We start from the raw sequence: 19247 nt of genomic DNA on the forward strand, positions 1-19247 counted from the left end.
GACGTCTTGTGCTAGTGCCGGCATTCGCTGGGCTGGAATAGAACTGTCCGGTTAGCGTCTCAACGCTCTCGTTTTTTTCAACCCAACATGGTGTCAGAAGTAATGCAATTCCAACAGTAAGCCCAGCCGGGGCTGTTTCCTTTCGCTCGGATACGCATCAATGGTGGCACACGTCACAGCAGCGTCTATGGCTTGGACAACGCGGCCAGTATATGGCGTCCTTCGTCATTCAACCGCCCGAAGCCTTCTGCTTCACGACTCCTGCTGAGTGGCCTGGCCGAAATGGAGGAAGTGGTTCGAGCGTTTCTGCACGGCTTGCGGTCTCTGCGACAAATCAAGGTCACATCAGGTCGACACACTCCTTTACATGATGGGCGACCAGGTCGATGGCGTCTTCGCAACCTTCAAACTCTCTGGTGGGAACGCTCAGAACTTGGAATTCGTCCTAAAGCTGTTCGACAGCTACTTCATACCGCGGCGAAACGTCATTTTTGAACGTGAACGCTTCAATACGAGGATCCAAAACGTCGGCGAATCCGTGGAAGACTTCGTAACACTTCGGAAGACTTCGTAGCTTCACACGCTTTCAAACTATTGTGAGTACGGCACCTTCCGAGAGGAACTGGTTCAAGACAGACTGGTCGTCGGCATTCAAGACCAGAAATTGTCAGCGAGACTGCAACTAAATGCCGATCTTACTCTTCAGAAGGCGCTTGAGAGTGTCAGGCAGGTCGAAAGCATTCATCAGCTGCCAGTGGCGCTTCACCCCGAACCTTTGACCGTCAACAAAGTTGCATCAGGCAAACAGCAAGTCAGGCACCCCACAATCGCTGCTCACATCAACGACTGCCGAGAGCACTTGGAATCAAGACCACATCAGCGTCCAGCTGACAGCGTTCCATGATCGTGTCGTTAGTGTGGGAAAGAACGACACCCGCGTTCACTGTCTCTAACGCGGACGCTGGTATCCAGGGGCTGCCCCAAAAAGGGCCGCTACACGTCTGTCTGCATGTCACGCCGGGTTGATATCGTTCAAGCATCTGGACCCCACAGTGAAGGGGGCTTTATCGGAACCGTCTCATCCTTCGAGTTTCCTTCAAGACCACGGGTGAAAGTTGCAACGGACCTGTTCTTCAATAGCCACTCGTGGTTAATCGTGACTGATTATTACTCCAGATACCCGGAACTGACTCGTCCAGAGAAGCTGTCATCTAGTACAGTGATCAATCACTGCCATGCAATTTTCGCCTGGCACGGCATTCCAGAGGTTGCAGTCTCCGATAATTGTCCGCAGTTCTTGTCCTCCAACTTTGCCGAGTTTATTCAAGAATACGGGTTCAAACACGTCACATCAAGCCCACAATACCCTCAGAGCAACGGACTCACTGATGCTGCGGTAAAAATCGTCAAAACTTCATTCAAGAAGACCCAAGACCCGTACCTGACCCTCTTGTCCTGCCGGTCAACTCCATTGAAAAATGGTTGCAGTCGTTCTGAACTATTGATGGGGAGGCGGTTGCGGAAACAAAGATTCCTCTGACTCCTGGAAGGTTTGTTCCTCATTTGCCAGAGGCCACTAAACTTCGGAATTTTGAAACTCAATACCGCGAACAGGAGCGAAGAGATTAGGATAGACGACATGGCGTACGGCAACTTCCGACCTTTCTGGAAGGAGATGAATTATGGTTTACAGAATTAAAGCGAAAATGGAACATGGTGTCGCCCGCAAGCGAGCCTAGGTCATATATAGTTGACACTGGGAGCGGCACTATACGGCGAAATCGAACCCATTTTATCCCTTTTCTCAAGCCTGCGAAAGAGGGGAGAGACTACCAAGACGTTGCATACGACGAATCTCTCCCTGGGAGTTCAGTTTCTCAGGAAGATTCCCAAACAACCTGCACTGAAGCCCCTTACGAGGAATCTCCCCCTGTGACGTCAATTTCTCTAGAAGATTACCAAACAACCTACGCTGACGCCTCCCACCGGCACACCAAGTGTGGACGTTGCGTCATTCCTCCAAAGAGGTTGCTTTTCTTTCGGGGGAGATGTTGTAGGCAGTAGCCACATACAGTGGCTAGGCCGTGTGTGAGGCATGGCTTTGCTTGGATGGGGGGGGGGGGGGAGGGCGCCCGCAAGAGCCTCGCGGCGGCTGGCAGGTGTCTCGTGCTCGTGCCGGCATTCGCTGGGCTGGAATAGAACTGTCCGGTTGGATTCTCAACGCTCTCGTTTCCCTCAAGCCAACACTGCGGGCTTCGGCTGCGTAGGGACAGTGTGACACCCATGTAGAGGCGATGCTTAGTCTATTTGGTCAGCCTCTTGGACGGCATCGATCACTATGCAGAAGAGGAGGAGAACGAGGTGTTTGGTTTCGTCTCGGGCTCGTCAAGCGGATCCAGCTGGTTTGAGTCGCCCGTCTTGGTCTCATTAAACGCTGGGTTCTAATATTATGTTCCGAATTTCTATATGCTTACGCTTGAAGGTATACATATTTACGCGGCTGTTGAAAAGAGGAAAATCATATTTCGGCCCTTCAAACCACCGTCTCATTCAAAGGAGATGGTAGGTTAAATGCTGAAAAAAATTGGGTTTTAATGCAGATTTTTATTGCGTAGGCGCTGTTTTCGCAATAAAGGCAAAGTATAGAAGCTAAATTGGGCTTCCTTCACAAGCTCTAATGACAATACTACACAAGTGTTACTTTCAATCTGTTCATTTTAAGGCTCGCCAGCGGTATTATTACGTTTGACCGCCTTCACTGGTTCTGCTTGTGTCATCAAATATTTCGAGTCTGCGATGTCTGCTAACTGCTTTCTACTTTATAATTACACTACAAATGCAGCAATGTCTTCGTGCTGTGCCGATGCTCGAAAGGAGTAAATCCTCAAACAAACAAGTGTGTCAAACAAGATGCATTTTCAATCTGCCGCTGGATCGTATGTACGACCACTTGATAGCAGATAGACTGGCAGTGCTGTGATGAAACAAGCAAAAAAGGAAGATGAAGAAAAATTGCACAAACGAATTCAGGACGCTGTGCAGTGAAACGACGCTCAAAAGAATGCTCCAGATGGATAAGAGAATTGTGAATTCGAGACATATCATTGCGACAATTTTCAAACCACAAATTTCGAATTCAGAGACCATTCCTCAGCAGCAAATTCAACACTTATTTCGAGTTTCTGAACTTGAATAGATGTTTGGGGCATTTACTGCACGAATGAGCTATAGGAATTTTATTTTCCTGCAACTTTTTCAATTTTTTTAACACTTTGTCCTTGAGCTCAGTGCAAAAACTAAACTGCATGCATTGACCGCATGACACTAGGACAGAAATAGCAAAAACTACAACAATCAGAAAAAACGAACGCGCAATATTTAGTACATGTTTGGCATAACTTTCGTTGCTGTTGATGACTTTGTGCCAAAATTGTGTTACTAAAAAAAGGAGACATTGAATTTGTTGTTCGATAATATTAGTGGGCTTCGGTAGTTTTGCATGAAATTCTCTCTCTTATTTTTTATTTTGTGAAATAAATGACACCAAACTTCATTCAACGTATTAAAACCTACTACAAATACACAATATTCACAAAAGAAATCGCCGGCATTCAAAGAGCAAAAGCAAAAAAGTCGGTAATTACTACAGTCTCGGCATACCAAATACGTAAAGCGCAGAATATTCCGGAAAAGTGGCGAGCGGTAGAGGCAAGACAAAAATAAGTTGAAAGTGCCAAAACCATAACACAAATATATGTAAACCCACAGTTCGGACAGGCAAGAAAAATATTTTTCAATAACGCCGCAAAATTATGTTTGAGTTTGATATCATCGACAACTTCATTCCATATCTGTGAACAATTGTATTCTAATAGCCCTTGATCATAAGTTTTATGGCGGGGGGGTAGGTTAGATCTATTATTAATGGTGCCACTTGTTTCTTTCAGTGGTGATCTAAAGAGTGAAAGAGCAGAGGAATCATTCGTTGCAATTACAATGTTTATTACTTGACCTATGTTTAGTTTGTATGCACCTGATACTGGTAATATTCGCAAGTGTTATAAGAGTGGTCGGCTAGGGTCGAATTTCTTTGCCAAGGTTATGGGATGAGCGGCAAGTTTTTGGTAATTCATAATTGGTTCTACAAACGTTTTATGGGCACCGCTTTATGTCTCTAGACGGTAAAACAAGTTACTATGAACCAACGCGAAATACAATACAGGTAAAATCGCTTCACGAAAACATTGCCTTCCCTTAATGAAATATGAGAGCCATGAGCTACTTTAGAACAAAAATTCTAAATTTGTTGCAGCCAGTGCATATTCGATTCGAAGACGACACCCAATCGCTTAGTGCGTGATGTGTTAAGAAAATGTTTACAATTTAATGTTATAATTGAATTATCACAGCTAATATCTTTTTTCCTTGAGTGAAATAAGGTATAGGTTGCTGCTCAGTGTTAATTGTGAGCCAATTGTGTACAAACCACTGCGAAACTTCGCTAAGTTCGTCGTTAATTTTTCTCTCTGTTTCCTATATTATATCCCCTGTAAAGATCGCACAGCCTCATCTGCATATTTACAAGCTTGAAAGACATTTAAGAAACCGTGGCAACCCATTAACGTGCGCACAATTCTGGGCGCACATTTTATGTGATTTTTCATCATGCTAATATATGTTTTTATCTGGATGGATAGAAAAATGTTGACAATACATATACCTTCATTTAGTATCCTACCATACCAGCCAAAGACTGAAGATGTAATTATTAAAGGCATGGCTTAAATCTGCCTCTGCGCTTACTTTCTGGAAGCCTCTCGTGAACGCATGAGAATCTTCCTATCGAAGTAATGAGTGGTTACATATCACTGCTATCCCTCTCAGTCGATGCCAATCGTAATTTAACATTGCAAAAAATACATACCTGTGTTTAGTCGAGTGATCCCATTTGTTAAAATTTTCACGTTGCCGAAAATTAAGAGCTATTTTTCGCGGCACTTTCTCTGGTACCGACTACGACTAGGTAACATCTTTATCTGCTCTAGGTGGAGCGCTTTTGACATCGGCTAGTGTCAAGGTAGATGCTTCGCACGTCTTAGGCATAGATGGAAAGCTTTCTAAAGTTTTTTTTTATTTTTTGAAGCTCCCGGCCGCGGCTTCATCGCTGTTTCTTGACTGTCGCCACTACAGGAGAGTCTCTTGTGAGGCGTAATGCGTCATTTAGGCTCTGAAGTGCACGCTGAGTCGACGTACACATCTCATGTTCCCCAGAGAACTCTGAAAACAGCTTCCGCCACAAATACCTGTTTGCGTGCCTTCTTCTGCGGGAATGTTACGGCTCCTACTACATCTGCACGCTTAGTTAATACAGAAGTCGAGACGTCCTCCGCACTTGAAGCATGCCTCATATCACTGTGGGCTATACGGGTGGATGTCTGTAAAATTGGAGAAAGCGTGTAGAATTGCTCCGTCGTTATAGCCAGTACGTGCGAACAATATGACAGCACCTAACCAGTGTATCCCAGACGGCTCGCAACGTGTCACTGCAAAAAAAATGTTAAAGATGTGCGGATCCTCTCATTACTAAGCACTGCGCGATGTCTATATTTTTCCTACTATCCAAACATAAGTAGCAAAAGCTGCAATAAAAAGTCCTTCGTATAACAATCCACTTGTTTCATTACGTCAGGAAATCGGCATCACCAAATGGCGCTGAATTTTTTCTCAGCAGCACTGCACTGAGCTGAGTGTGCCTGACTGATTTAGCTTAGTTCACCCTGTGGTGCGCGACGTAAGTACTGCGAATGAGATATTCAATTCTATGCAGTTTTAATTGAGTTCCCTGTTCGACGCGACTAGGCTTGCTTACCAAACCTAAAAAAGAAGCCTTTTCCGTCATACTGAACCCATGAGAGTCAAAATATTGGTTAATAAAGATGTAGGATGCCCAGAGGACGTGATTTACTGTATGCGTTTCTGCTTGTGATCAAATTTATTCTCTTCAGGCATTAGTAAATTATCAAAAATAGTTGTGTTTAGTCATACTATATACATCATTTCCTGAACAAATCTCGTTGTTCTTTTACATACGTCAGTACAATGAAGGAAGCATTTGGGCTGATATGCCTCAGTGCCATACCTTGCTACACCCTCCCAACGCCTGAGCATTAGGAGTGTACACTGAAATGAAGCGGAACAAAATCTTTCGAACCTAAATCGGTATGCAAAGCAAGTAAAAGACCGATTGCTATTTATGACATCAAGAGGCGTGGGTGCAACTAACAAATCAATTGGATGACACACTATTTTTCACCCGTAACAAACTCTTTATTTTTTCCATGAATCAGTACCGCCTAGATATGCAAGTATTCGTGTAGAAGTTTAAATACGTTGCAATTCATCTGTTTTGATGTAATAGGGCACGCTGCTTGTAGCACTACGAGATGCTGACTTCAGGCATCATCTGAAAGGAAGAAGACACAAAGGAATGGTTCAGAGTTTGCTGACATAACATGGAACAAACATGCGGAAAGGTTTCCAATTAAAAGGTAAATAATTACTACCGAAGAGGGCAAGTTGGCAGTTATAATTTTAGAATGTCGACTTAACGGGAAAGACAACAGAGCGCACGTTTCAACCTAGCATTCACGAAAGGCATCTGAATATTGAAATAAAAAACCCAAACAAGACTCGAAAAGTTGCACGTCGTCTACTACAGTTCCTCTCTCTCCAAATGTGGCTCGTTTTCTCTCGGGTATAAGCACTTCCAAGAGCTCTTTGTATGCCTCACGTATTGTTTAACATCACTTTAAGCATTGGTCCTGCTTAGCAAGGAATATACCGGTGTAATGTGGTGTGTCTGGTTTGAGTTTTTGCTTCACTGGTTCGTCTTCTGACTAGTCTGCGTTTCGGCCACGGTTTTCAAAAACTTGGCAGAAGCAGGGCCGACGGTGAAAGAATCTCAGGGTGAGGAGGAACTATAGCCCAGTTTAAAAATACGACAGAGCCGATCGCACAATACAACAGAAATTCTGGTCGTCCTGCCATTACAAAAACTTTTTCTGTGGTGTTGAGATTTTGCCTGTTCATGCAACAGGCCTAGCTCTCTTGATACCAGCAGAGAGTTCTCAACATGACAGATAATCTTGTTACTACAATAATTGCCCTTTTTAGGTCCCAAAATACTGCAGGAAAGTTTGTTGTAAGAAGAGAAAATTTTCTGTTGTGTTTTTCGATAAGGTAGGGAGGGATTCAAGGAGACTCGGAGGACACAGAGTTAGAAGAGAACGGTCCCTGCTGTCGATCAGAAAGGCGGCATTCTAGTCGATAACATTTGTGCCGCACTCGCATGTTAATGAAATAAATTCTGTAATCTGTAATCTTCGAGTGGCTCATCTTATTAAACAGGAGACTTGAGAGAAAACAGTGCATGTTCTTTAATTGCGTGCTTTTCTTTTTTGTTTTTTCTCTCATTTCCCTGCCTTGATGAGAGTACCATCTTCAGGGAAAGAAAAAGGTGGCTGCTTGTCTAAGTCGGCGCTTTGCTTCTTTTCAACTGTTATATTATAGTTAGGGCCTGCTGCTGACGCTGTGAAAGTTAAAATGCATTGCAGAGAAATTGCTGCGAAAGTCATTTTTGAATTTCACTAGAAAATGGTCACTACATCGGCTTATTTTGCATCTAAAGACAGCAACACAAAAAATATCGTTACAGTGCCCACAAATGAAGTCAGCGACGTATTGATTGAAAATTAAACATGGCGCGACTACACCACATATACAACGATTAATATAACCGTCGAATAAAAAGCGAAAATCAGTGATTTTTCTATTTTTGATGAGTGGCATATAAGGCTGAAAATCTCACTTATAGCACTCTGTCGCCCTCTCCAGCGTCAGTAAAGCGGGTATCCATAAAGGCACAGCACATATTCTTTAAAATGGCGCCAATTTAGGAATTTGAATGGGTGCTGTGGTCCAATAAATTTTATTATTCTGAAGCGTTTGTTAGTTGTAGCCAGTGCAGAAATTTCATGCATGAAAACACAAAAACAAATTCAAAGTCTCATTAATATTTGGATGTAACAGTAATGTACGACGATAGTAATAATGCTCAAGGGAATCTATGGCCAAAGAGCGCCATAACACAAGGTGGTTTCGTGTACTGAAGGTGGGGTTGTTGACAGATTTGCCAAACAACTTCACTTAAAGAAGCCCAGCACAAAGCCAGGAGAAAGCTGGCACAATTTATCACCGGTGGGTACCCGGCGCAGCTGGGGATCGAACCCACTAAGCCACCGCTGCGGTGTAACTTGCTGTGAGCAGTAAATGCTACAGTAATTCGGTTACACTTTTCAGGCTTGCTGAACAATATTTGGTCATCTAATTTAATTAACTTTCAAAGATTGGTTTGCCACTCATGCTAATGCATTTACAAGGCTTTGAAAAACAACTGGACCGTTCTTTGTGCAGTTGAAACACATCTGTTGCAACTATTACTTTAAATTTATTATAGTGCGGTTGTGCAGCGGCAGGGTTATGGGGTTTATAGGGTCAAATTCTGGCTCAGGTAGACTGAACTTCTGTAGAATTTTAGTAGAGCGAGACCGGAGGCTCGCTCTTTTTTCTTAACATTAACCTCTCCTTTATTCTAAACATTAACCAACAGCAATTTTCCTTGGTGCAAACGCGCTAAGCTGCAAACGCACAGCCGATTTGACTACGCAATTTGCGTGTCATTTTTATCATACACCCGTATTTGAACCGGAACAACGGAATCGATCGGCTGTCATACTCTCGTCTAATGGTTCCGCAATTGTGCATAGTACGGGCCTTATTGAATAATTTTTGTTATAACGGGACAGAGCTAAAGGAAAGCGCAGATAATTGACAAAGCATGATGAATATCCACTTGAGCGCTTACCTTCTCCGCTGCTAGGTGCCATTAAAAGACAAACATATCGCAAACTGAGCTTGGATGAAAACATCAGGCACAGTTCCTAATAATATTGAAACTAAAACTAACCTGTAAGATTTCCGAAGCAGTTCTACTTGTTCTAGTGTCAGAAATAGTAAATCAGGTATAAAAATAACCGGTAAGTTTCAGCCAAAATTTTCACCTGAGTGCACCCAATATTTAACAAAGTTGCGGAGTGATGCGCGCTAACCTGCCATTTGTCAGATTTTCAAGGGCAATCAGTTTTATGCCAAACATAATGGCTCTCCGCAGCATGACTTTGAGCCGCTTTGAAAAGGCAAATATATCGCGAACGCAGTTTGGATGAAAACATCATGCACAGTCCCTAATAATTATGGAACAGAAGTGACTGTGGAAGATTGTACTCTCATAAATAGTTAGTCAGATATAAAAACGGCCGGTAAGTGTCAGGTTCAAAGCAAATTTTCACCTGAGTGCACCTATTATTTAAAAAAGTGGTTGAGTGGTACACACTCACTTACCATTGGTAAGATTTTTATGTGCAAGAAGTTTTATGCCGAACATAATGGCTCTCCGCAGCATCACTTTGAGCCGACCATAGACATGTTCTTTTAGGGTGAAAATCTTTTTAGAGCTTCCTATTTACAAGACAGGGAAAACTACCAATGAGAAAAAGCAACTCGAGTATGTCCGTTCGCTCAAGCCGGGACAGTGCAATATTTTTGGCAGTAATTAAAGAAATAAAAGCAATACGTACTGCTTCCACTTTAAAAATATCCACTTTCTCTCCAAATGAAGCTTTTATGTAGTCCGGCTTATCCACCTTAAGGAAGCTGTATTTTTTGTTTGGGTTAAAGTCGTTGGTAACTAAGTACCCGTTGGTAAATAAGCGTACTGTGTACATTAAAAATTGTCCTCTTTTCAATCCACGTATAGTGAAGTATGATGTTTGGCCACCGATTGTGATGTAAAGGCTAGAAAAAACGCAAAGACAAGCTGAATTAATAATGCGAAATTATTATCTACTACACTTCAACGCAAGTTATGTGACAAAGATGCAATCTGAAGCCATCCCAAGTCACGTGACAATGATAAATTCGATGCTATACCAATTCCCGTTATAACGGCATAATGAGAATAACAAGCAACGTGAAAACGATGTAATTCGACGTCATACCGAGTCTTGTGACACACAACTGCAATTAGTTCAGGCCACGTAACCAGTAAGCTAATGCCAGAGTTACGAAGATACCCTATCCCTACTCCCTAAAACATGAAGGTGTGCATGAAATCCCAGCTATGGATCACGAACAGATCTCAATGTGGTGGCGGTATTCTCCAATACATTCGCATCAAAGTGTTCAGCAACCGCTTGTCGTACAGCGTTCCGGGTGATGTAATAGAATCTCTCTTTTCATACAGCTTTCACTTAAGAGTGCACGTTGTCGTACATATGTACCTAAGCAAAGAAATGCGCAAAAAAAGAACACGAACGAGAAGAGCAGCAGGATGAGGGTGTCCTTGCAACTGACTTTATTCAGGAAAAACATATATTCCTTTATGCATGTCAATTTATTGCCTAAGGCGCACGTGCCAGCAAACCTTTTTAAACCAATTTGATTGATATGATTCGTACGCAGTTATCTCTGACCTGAACCCTGTGTGAAAAAAGCCTCTGCCATCTCAAGTGCCGTTTGCTAACGACTGCGCATCTAGATTTTGAATCTAGCCGGCATGTCTTACCAGGCGTAGCCAAATGGCCAGCGCCGCAATGTAAAGGCAAATAGGACTCTTTCTTTTTCTTCATCGCAAGGTGATGCTGCTCCATTCGTTGGTTAATACAACGGCCCATTTGGTCTATGCATAGTTTTCCACATGTCAAGGGAATTTCGTGCACAACACACGCCGAACACCTGCCAAACTGAGGGGCGTGGCGTTTCGTGCATTCTCGCACGCACCTTTCCCCGGAGACGTTTCGGGGGCACAAAAAGGCCAACTTGCGTGGTGCAGAAAAAACCACCGCTACACCGTAGCGATTGGCTACGTTCTTCGGGCTGAAGAACACCCTGTGAATACAGGGGACACATAGCCTGTCTGATATTTGACCGACCGCCACCAACTTGTGGTGCTCCAGCGTTCAATGTTTGTAAAAGCTTCTCTGCCAGAGAAGCCTCGACAGACAAAAGAAAACCAGCTTCCTGTAACCTGTTGAGGCTGTCATTCACCAGGTGAACACAAATACACAACATGCCAATGGCTTGACTTGATGTCTTGGAATATGCAGATTCTAAAGGCAACAGGTCGTTTCGGGCTCGTGGCGAGAACATTGAACACATGTGATCTGGTGTTAAGGTCAAGTTATTTACTATTATGGTGAGGTAGTTCGCAGGTCAATGTTAGATTCATCCCGTGTCGTTCAAAGACGGATATCTTGCACGAAGTCCTTGTTTGTCAAACCAGGTTGCTCTTTAAAAAAATGAAATATTCTTCCACGTGCCTAAAAACTTTAAGCTTGTGGTCGACCAAAGATTAGACCGGTGGTTGTCGCCTAAATTCGTAGAGTGTCGTACAGACCGAAAAATGCAGGGAATCGATAAGGTGTGCCGGTGGCTTTTTCTGCACAGAGCAATTTGGCCTCTTTGTGTCGCTGGATCGCCTCCGAAAAATGATGCATGCGAGAATGCACGAAGCGTCACGCAACTTAGTTTGGCCGGTGTGCGGTGGGGATTCTGCATGAAATCCCACTGACATGCTGAAAACTATTCGGCCCAAGGGGCCGTTGTATAAATCATCGAGTGGTACAGCGCCAGCTTTCGATGAAAATGGGAAATGGTACAATTTTCCTTGACATTGCGGCGCATGCTCTTTGCCTACGCCTGGTAAGCAATGCCAGCCTTTTACTGGCTAGAACCAAACTGTTGAGGCACAGTCATGACGAGATGGCACTTGAGCTGGCAGAGGCATAAAAGCAGGTATAAAGGTGTATGTGTTTTTCTGAGTAAAGTCGGTCGCGAGTATGCACCTGCCTTTGCGCTCTTCCAGTGCGTGGCAGTGCGTGGCATTTTTTCTTGTTTCACATATCTCTTCCTGAAGTATAGCTTGCATGTTTTAGTTGAATGAGAGGCCAGTTTGCCAGCGGAGTTCAGACCGACGACATCTTCAGCTTCATTTTCGTGCTTTAAGGCGTGGCGGAGATATCCACCTAGATGTCAAGACGTAAGAGCTACTGCTCAATTTTCTTTACTCAAAACTTCTGCTTTACTCAAAACACAAAATGTCGCATTTTTCAACTTGAGTAGACAGATGTGCTTCATAGATCAGAATTTTACTCACGACACCGGAAGAAAAAAATTGGCTGCGGTAAAACTTAGGTTAACCCTGGAGAGAAGCGAAAGTTTTATTGGCATGGCTATGTTCAGAAATGCCAAGCACACTGCCGATCGGATTGTCTGTAAGCGTCGATGAAATGCCCGATGCCCGATGGGGCAGTTGCCACTTGCCACGGTGGGCAGAATGTGATGACGTGAGTAGGTTACATGACACCATGCGACACCTGCGATGACAACAGGCGACACCTGTCACGTGACTGCACTTACGCTTCTCTCTTTAAAGCCTAGCATATTGAAGCTTTTGCTTCAAAAACGCGTTCGGAAGCAGGAGGAGGAGAAATAATGACGCATTAAGAAGCCTGGCTAGAAGAAGACTGAGCAATGAAGCATAGAAAGTTGAAGCATAGTATAGAAGAGGCCTAGCTTCGTGGCCCAGTTGGTAAGGAAGAGAGGTAAGACTTTACTTTCCACGGCTGTCGGGAAAGAGTTTAGGTGGATCCTATGTTGTCCCCAGCGCGGGCGACTTCCCGGGCCCACGAAATTAGTTCAACTTTCGAGTTCTTGTCTGGGTGGGTGACGAGTTCGTGCCAGCTTTCCACAGAAGGAGCTTGTAGCAGGGCCCGTGGGAGCGGGTTATCTTTGCATCTTCAGAGAACATGCGCCTTAGGGGCAGGTTCGCCGTGGTTGCAATTTGGTCATGTGGAGTCATATTCTTTGTTGGTCATTACTGGTAGCTTGGAGTGGCTATGAATTAAGTAAATCGGCTGTCAGGTGAACAGCGTGGCTTGAGCTCTGTGAATGACAGGGTGAAGAGGCAGGCACCTCCGGCTCGTCTCGAAAGACGCCCAAACATGAAGCCTACCATTGAAGGAGATTAGCTTCAAGGGCCAGATTAATAATAGAGAAAAATATTAATCATGCTGCTGTATGATATTGAAAAACGCCACTAGGAAAGACTCGTTTACAATACGAATAGAAAGAACGGGACTGAAAGCTTCGTCTAGAGGAGACAGAAAACGTAGAGAGAATCTCTAAGGTGAAGCATAGGGTTGAAGAACGTAGCTTGATGGGCCAGTTGGGGCATCAATTTGAAAACACTAGTAGAAAATACGCGTTTTAAGGAATAAGGACTAGAGAAGATAAACAAGGAAGCAGGTGGTCCGAAGGCGACTAATCATATAGAAAGACACCCAAACATGAAGCATAGCATTGAAGATCAGCTTGATGGCCCATATGGTGCACCATAGCTGAAGACTCTAGGATAAAAGACGTGATGGCAAGAGGAAAGAGCAGACACGACGGCGCTGAAAGCAAGTGATCTGATAGAAACTGAACATGAAGAAAGACGCCCAAAGATGAAGGTAGTAATGCAGAAACGTAAGTATATCGGCAGTCTGGTCATCATTCTGGAATACTAAAGTATAAAAGTTAATAAAACGTCTAGGTGTATCCCACATGATGCAGTAGGTTTGTAATACGGGAGTAGATTTGTAATAATTCATTGACATCCACCCGAGCGCAGCTATCCGGGTACAAAAAACTACACAGCTTTCTCAGAAACTTCGAAGTAAAAGAAAAATTCGTCCTCATCCGGGGTTCAATCCCGGGATAACCGTTTCACTGGAGCAGTCCCTCTACCAACTGAGCTAACCGGGACTGCAAGCTTAAGGTTGGGCGAGAGCGAGTTTATCAATAACTCGAAGTGGGAACAATTTTGGGCAAATGTTAAGGGGAATCCCTGAGGATGTAACGGGTTGGTCGAGGATGTAGTGAGGACGAGGATTCAGCGGGTTGGCACAGAACACTGTGCGCCATACCTTAAGCTTAGACAGGCATGAAGACCCTGCAAATGTAGAGATAACATCATCATCATCATCATCATCATCAGCCCTACTACACCCACTGCAGGGCAAAGGCCTCTCCCATGTCTCTCCAATTAACCCTATCCTTTGCCAGCTGCATCCACCCTTTGCCTGCAAACTTCTTAATCTCATCCGCCCATCTAACCTTCTGCCGCCCCCTGCTACGCTTACTTTCTCTTGGAACCCACTCCGTTACCCTTAAAGACCAGCGGTTATCTTGCCTTCGCATTACATGCCCTGCCCAAGCCCATTTCTTTCTCTTGATTTCGACTAGGATGTCATTAACCCGTGTTTGTTCCCTCACCCACTCTACCCGCTTCCGATCTCTTAACGTTACACCTATCATTTTTCTTTCCATGGCTCGCTGCGTTGTCCTTAACTTAAGCTGAACTCTTTTCGTTAGCCTCCACGTTTCTGCCCCATAGGTGAGTACCGGTAAGATTATGCTGTTGTACACTTTCCTCTTGAGGGAAATTGGTAAACTGCCACTCATGATCTGCGAGAATTTGCCATATGCACTCCACCCCATTCTTATCCTTCTAGTTATCTCCCTCTCATGATCCGGATCAGCTGTCACTACCTGCCCTAAGTAGACGTATTCCGGCACAATTTCTAGGCTCTCGCTGCCAATTGTGAACTGTTGTTCCCTTGCTAGGCTGTTGAACATTACCTTGGTTTTCTGCATGTTAATTTTTAGACCCATCGATCTGCTCTGCCTGTCTAACTCGTTGATCATGATTTGCAGTTCACCTCCTGAGTGACTCAGCAAGGCAATGTCATCAGCAAATCTCAGATTATTTAGGTATTCTCCATTTATTCTTATTCCCAACTGTTCCCAATTCAGGCCTCGAAATACCTCCTGCAAACATGCGGTGAACAGCATTGGCGAGATCGTGTCTCCTTGCCTGACGTCCTTCCTTATTGGAATTTTATTGCTGACTTTATGGAGGACTATAGTAGCTGTGCAGTTGCTATATATATCTTCCAGTACTTTGACATAATGCTCTTCTACCCCCTGATTACGCAATGCCTGTATGACTGCTGATGTTTCCACTGAGTCGAATGCTTTCTCGTAATCAATGAAAGCTATATATAGAGGTTGGTTATATTCTGCGCATTTCTCTATCACCTGATTGATGGTGTGAATATGATCTATTGTAGAATATCCTTTACGAAAGCCTGCCTGATCATTTGGTTGATTAAAGTCTAACGTTGCCCTGACTCTATTAGCGATTACCTTAGTAAATACTTTGTAGGCAACGGATAGTAAGCTGATCGGCCTGTAATTTTTCAAGTCCTTGGCGTCTCCCTTCTTATGAATTAAGATAATGTTTGCATTCTTCCAAGCTTCTGGTACAGTCGAGGTCAAAAGGCATTGCGTATACAGGGTGGCTAGTTTTTCTAGCACGATGTCCCCTCCATCCTTCAACAGATCTGCTGTTACCTGATCCTCCCCAGCTGCTCTTCCCCTTTTCATTGCTTCTAAGGCTTTCTTTACTTCATCTTTCGTTACTGGCGGGATGACGCATTGCTGTGCACTGCTGTCTTTCTCATTAGCGTTCTGATTACATTGGCTACTGTACAGGTCTGTGTAGAACTCTTCGGCTACGTTAACTATCTTATCCATATTGCTAATGACATTGCCCTGCTTGTCTCTTAATGCATACATCTGGTTTTTACCTATGTCTACTTTCCTCTTCACTGTTTTTAGGCTACCTCCGTTCTTTAGAGCATGCTCGATTCTCTCCATATTAAACTTCCTTATGTCGGCTACCTTGCGTTTATTTATCAACTTTGATAGCTCCGTTAGTTCTATTCTATCGGTAGTGTTAGATGCCTTCATGTTTTGGCGCTTCTTAATCAGATCTTTCGTCACCTGAGATAGCTTCCCGGTATCTTTTCGAACTGTCCTACCGCCTACTTCTACTGCGCACTCCGTAATTATTGATGTCAGGTTATCGTGCATTGAATGAACATCAAGATCATCTTCCTCAGTTAAAGCCGAGTATCTGTTTTTCAGCGCTATCCTAAACTCCTGTGCTTTCCCTCTTACGGCTAACTCGTTAATGGTCTTCTTCTTCGCTAGCTTCTTCCGCTCCCTCTTCAAGTCTAGGCTAATTCTAGACCTTACCATTCTATGGTCGCTGCAACGCACCCTTCCGAGGACGGCCACATCCTGAATGATGCCAGGTTTAGCGCAGAGTATGAAGTCTATTTCATTTTTAATCTCACCATTGGGGCTCTTCCAGGTCCACTTCCTGTTTTCTTGTTTGCGGAAGAAGGTATTCATGATCCGTAAATTATTTTTATCCGCGAATTCGACTAATAACTCTCCCCTGCTATTTCTAGAGCCTATCCCATAGTCACCTACCGCGTGGTCGTCAGCCTGCTTCTTGCCCACCTTGGCATTGAAGTCGCCCATCAGTACAGTGTACTGAGATTTTACTCTATTCATTGCTGATTCTACGTCCTCATAGAAGCTTTCAACGGTCTGGTCATCATGGCTGGATGTGGGTGCGTAGGCCTGCACCACTTTCAGCTTGTACCTCCTATTCAGCCTAATTACTATAGCTGCTACCCTCTCGTTAATGCTGTAGAGCTCCTCTACGTTGCCAGCTATATCCTTATTAATGAGGAAACCCACACCTAGTTCTCGTCTACCCTCTAACCCGCGATAGCACAGTATGTGTCCGTCCTTTAGTACTGTATACGCCTCACCTGTCCTCCTAACTTCGCTAAGCCCTATCACATCCCATTTAATTCCCGCTAGTTCCTCGAACAGCACTGCTAGTGAGGCTAGTGAGGCTAGCCTCACTAGCTAAAGTTCTAGCGTTAAACGTTGCCAGGTTCAGATTCCAATGGCGGCCTGTCCGGAGCCAGAGATTCTTAGCACCCTCCGCTGCGTCACAGGTCTGACCGCCGCCGTGGTCAGTTGCTCTGCAGCCGCTGGGGACTGAGGGCCGAGGGTTAATTGGTTTGATCATAGAAGGTTGTGGCCAAGTACTAAACCAGGGTGGCCAAATCCTGCTCTGGTGAGAGAGTGCGTAGTCGGTTCTGGTCACCGAGATAAGGCCGCACTCCAGGCCTGGTTATGCAATTCCATCGACACGCGGATTTTTTTTTAACCCGGTGAAGAATTGCGCGGCACCAGGATTTGAACCCCGGTCCTCTTGCACGTGAGGCGGATGTTCTACCTCTACGCCATCGCTGCATCTCTCAGAGAGAGATAACAAACGCTCTATTAACTCACGAGAGCCATCAGTATCTCTGGTACACTCAATGTCACCGGTGTCCTGAAAGTCTTCAAACATTTCCTGAGGAGAGGACGATGGGTCCTCGTCGCGGATTATGCTTTTGGTTTGTGAAGAATGCCGCTCCTGCCGAAGCCACTCACTTCAGAAATTTCCAAGTGGAAGCTGATTACAGCCGTCAGCTCCTCCTAAATCATATTAGAGTTTTTGTGTTTTAGGTCACAGTCTCCAATAGGTACAAGCGCTACTGGAATCTTACGTCATTCCGCCCAAATGAACCAAGGGGAAAACTCTGGGATGCCAGACTGGCAACCAGGATGTCGTACTCCAACCCGCGCAGGCTAAAGGCATAGCTCGAAGCCTAAAGAAACATATGTCTAATACCGCATCAATAAAAAAGCAATGCCTGGCCAGAACCTCAACACGTAGAACGGCATCACAGTTGAACAAGTGGAACAGCCTTATCCGGGAAAGGCAACGAGATCGCGCGGAGAAAAAACCATGGTGTTCACGATGGCAGCTGCCCTGTTTTAGTTGCCTTGGTGACATGGCACATACCCACGACAAGAGGACGGCCAGGGTTCAATGATGAGAGATTAAAAAAGAGGGTAAACTAGTGCCAAACTATTGGTTGTTCTTTGCGCGATATATTTGAATAATTAAAGAGGAAGAAACAATATAACGGAAGAGAATTTCATAGAATTGGAATAATAAAAACTGCTAAAAGTTTTTTTAAATGAGGAAATTTTGCATACAATCAGCAAGGGAATCTGATGCAGCTGTTATGTAATTGAGGAGGTCTTCGCAAACTTGATGCAATGCAAAGCCTCTGGCGCTCGCACCAAAAGAAAGAAGCATGAATGACAAAGTTAGTCCCAACTTTGTATTGGAAGTTTCTAAATGCATCCTTCTCTGATGTGCAAACCTGCGACAAGATATCAGAATATTATCCGATGTTTCTACTTATTTACACGCCGTAAAAGGTTTGTGGGACTGATCCAGAGTCTACATAAGTAAAGATTTCCGCGGAGGATACTCCCTAACATGAGGGTCATCGCTACCTCAAACTGGCGGTATTCACACACGCGAGCGTTCCATGGGTACATGAGATGTTAGTAGTCAATGGTAGACAGCAAGGGATCGTTGCACGTGGCAGTTGTATACTGATAACGCTGAAAACGAGTCTTTCCGGAAAGAATGAGATTGGGGACGCTACAGGCGACAGATGCATTGAGAGCTCAGTTACTACGTGTGCTGCATCATTCTGGAATACCAAATCTAGGATTTTCCTACACTGCTTGTGATCCGCGAAGTCTACAGGATAATAAAAAATAAGCGCGTATACAGAACATGGCTGCACGCTTTGTCACTGAAAATTACGAACGACAGTTCTGCGCTTGAAGAATAAAACAAGAATTATAATAGGAGCTGCTGGGCGTTAGACGACGAAAATTACGATACAATACAATACTTGTACAATAGTGTATACCATTCACCAGTAAAGATAGGAAGATACAAATATATTAAGCGGCCTTTTTATGTCTCTGAGTGTACGGACCATCATTTAAAGGTGCACGAAATTTCTTGCCGTACAAACTTATTTAAGACGTCATTTTTCCCCAAAGCAATTCTAGAGTGGAACCAGTTGCCTCGTAATGCTGTCAGCGTTGTATCGAATGATGTATTCTTTTTGATGTTGAGTGGCGCGTTGACTGTGCCACTGAGTATTCTTTTCTCGATGTTGACTGCCTTTGAGTGTTTTGTCTCTAAAGAGTACTTCATTTCGGCATGGCACGAGCTCATGAGTCTGGTCTCCTTTGTAAGCTTATATCCCTTCAACCCCCCCTTTCACTTTAATGCCTACACT

The 19247-nt window shown here is 44.1% G+C and overlaps 1 protein-coding gene across 1 annotated transcript in view; it reads right to left on the minus strand.

The window, feature by feature from the left end:
- Positions 1-6323: 6323 nt before the first annotated feature.
- Positions 6324-19247, minus strand: part of LOC144105152 (uncharacterized) — a 102539-nt gene continuing 89615 nt past the window's right edge. Inside the window, exons 7-8 of the mRNA XM_077638319.1 lie at positions 9696-9912; positions 6324-6463 (exon numbers count right to left, since the gene is read on the minus strand). Of these exons, the coding sequence (XP_077494445.1) occupies positions 6437-6463; positions 9696-9912 (244 nt within the window). The 3' untranslated portion in view covers positions 6324-6436. The remainder of the gene's footprint in view (positions 6464-9695; positions 9913-19247) is intronic.

This window comes from Amblyomma americanum, chromosome 9, assembly GCF_052857255.1.
Source record: "Amblyomma americanum isolate KBUSLIRL-KWMA chromosome 9, ASM5285725v1, whole genome shotgun sequence".
In the NCBI taxonomy this organism is placed as follows: Eukaryota; Metazoa; Arthropoda; class Arachnida; order Ixodida; family Ixodidae; genus Amblyomma; species Amblyomma americanum.